The sequence below is a fragment of the Propithecus coquereli genome, unplaced genomic scaffold (assembly GCF_000956105.1).
Source record: "Propithecus coquereli isolate 6110/MARCELLA unplaced genomic scaffold, Pcoq_1.0 Scaffold515, whole genome shotgun sequence".
Taxonomy (NCBI): domain Eukaryota; kingdom Metazoa; phylum Chordata; class Mammalia; order Primates; family Indriidae; genus Propithecus; species Propithecus coquereli.
In genome coordinates this window covers 325,550-327,078 of record NW_012151008.1, presented here as the reverse complement: position 1 = coordinate 327,078, position 1,529 = coordinate 325,550, and the positions used below count along the sequence as shown (strand labels likewise).

At 37.9% G+C, this 1,529-nt stretch overlaps 1 protein-coding gene across 1 annotated transcript in view; it reads left to right on the top strand.

The window, feature by feature from the left end:
* The first annotated feature begins 658 nt into the window (after window positions 1-658).
* The window catches only part of PSME3 (proteasome (prosome, macropain) activator subunit 3 (PA28 gamma; Ki)), a 19,519-nt gene continuing 18,648 nt past the window's right edge, over window positions 659-1,529 (top strand). Inside the window, exon 1 of the mRNA XM_012656645.1 lies at window positions 659-679. Within this exon, the coding sequence (XP_012512099.1) occupies window positions 659-679 (21 nt within the window). The remainder of the gene's footprint in view (window positions 680-1,529) is intronic.

Sequence of the window (1,529 nt, the reverse complement as noted above, 5' to 3'; positions counted from 1 at the left end):
ATAACGCTGCAATGAAGAGCTACCTGCTTCCTTATGATATGGGCTTATAATTGAGATTACTTAATTAAGAGTGTGGCTATTTCATGTCTCTTGATTAACATTGGCAATTATTTTCCAGAGTGATTGGACATAGTTTTATTCTGCCTCTGGTAATGTATGAGAGAGCCTGTTTCACGATGCCTTGGCCAGTATTGGGTATTATATATTTGGGGAACAAAAGCAAAAAATGACCCTTCCTTGTTATTTTAATTGGCATCATTGATTACTGGTAAGGCTGAACATTTTGCCATGTATTTGCTGATTGTACTTCTACTTTTATGAATTATCTGTTTGCATCCTTTTCTTATTTAGCTGTTGGATTCTTAATATTTTTCTCAACTTTTTTAGTCAATTTTCATTAAGGGTCTATAGCTATTTTTCACATGTGCAAAAAGTTTTAAGTTTTTATGAAGTCAAATTGGCTTACTTCTTGGTGACTTATATTGCTTAGAAAGTTATTGCCACTTCCAGAAGTGACTTTCATATTATTTCATATGTATGCGGTCCTCTTATAATTGGTACTGGATGTGATATGTAGAACTAGATTGATTTTTCTCCTGGTATGGCTGACTAGTTAGAGATAGTCTTTGTAATCCTTCTTCCTCTTGGATTTTTCAGCATGAGACCCCCTCTAGAGGAGGTGAGTGGAATGATCCCTAAAGAATTCTCACCTAGGCCTGGCGTGACTGGTTCATAGTCCCACATTTCTTCCTGCTTGGCTGCCACTAGCACCGTCTCAGAAAGGTGTAGAGAAGTAACAGGCCTCTAGAGAGGTAGGGCATGTAAAGGTTACAACTGAGGGCTTAGAAGTCTAGACTGTGTGTGTTCAAAAACCTATCTTTGCTATGCAGTGCTTAAGGGATTGTGAATGATCTACAACATACCCTAAGTCATTGATTCAACAAATATTTATTGAGGACCTATTATGTGCCACTCATTATTTTAGGTCTGGAAGGATACAATGGTGATTTGCTATAAGAGTTTATATTCTAGAGGACAGAATTTGACAATAAACAACATAAACAATTGAGTAAAATAATTTCAGATAATGTAGGTATTTTGGGTTGACTATGTCCTCCCCAAAAGATGTTTAAGTTCTAACCTCCAGTACTTGTGAATGTGACCTTATTTGAAAATAGAGTCTTTGCAGATGATCAAGTTCATGAGGTCATTAGGTTGAGCATTAGTTCAATATGATTGGTATCCTTATAAAAAGGGGCAATCTGGACACAAAGACTGACTTGTACAGAGGGAAGATGATGTGAAGAGACTCAGGGTCATCTCCAAGCTGGGGAACACCTGACGCTACCAGAAGCTAATAGAAAAGTCTGGAACAGATTCTTCCTTAAAGCCTTCGGAAGGAGCGTGTTCCTGCGGACACCTTAATTTTGGACTTCTGGCCTCCAGAACTGTGAGGCAATGAATTCCTCTTGTTCTATGCCACTCAGTTTGTGGTACTTTGTTACAGCAGCCCTAGCAAACTAATATAA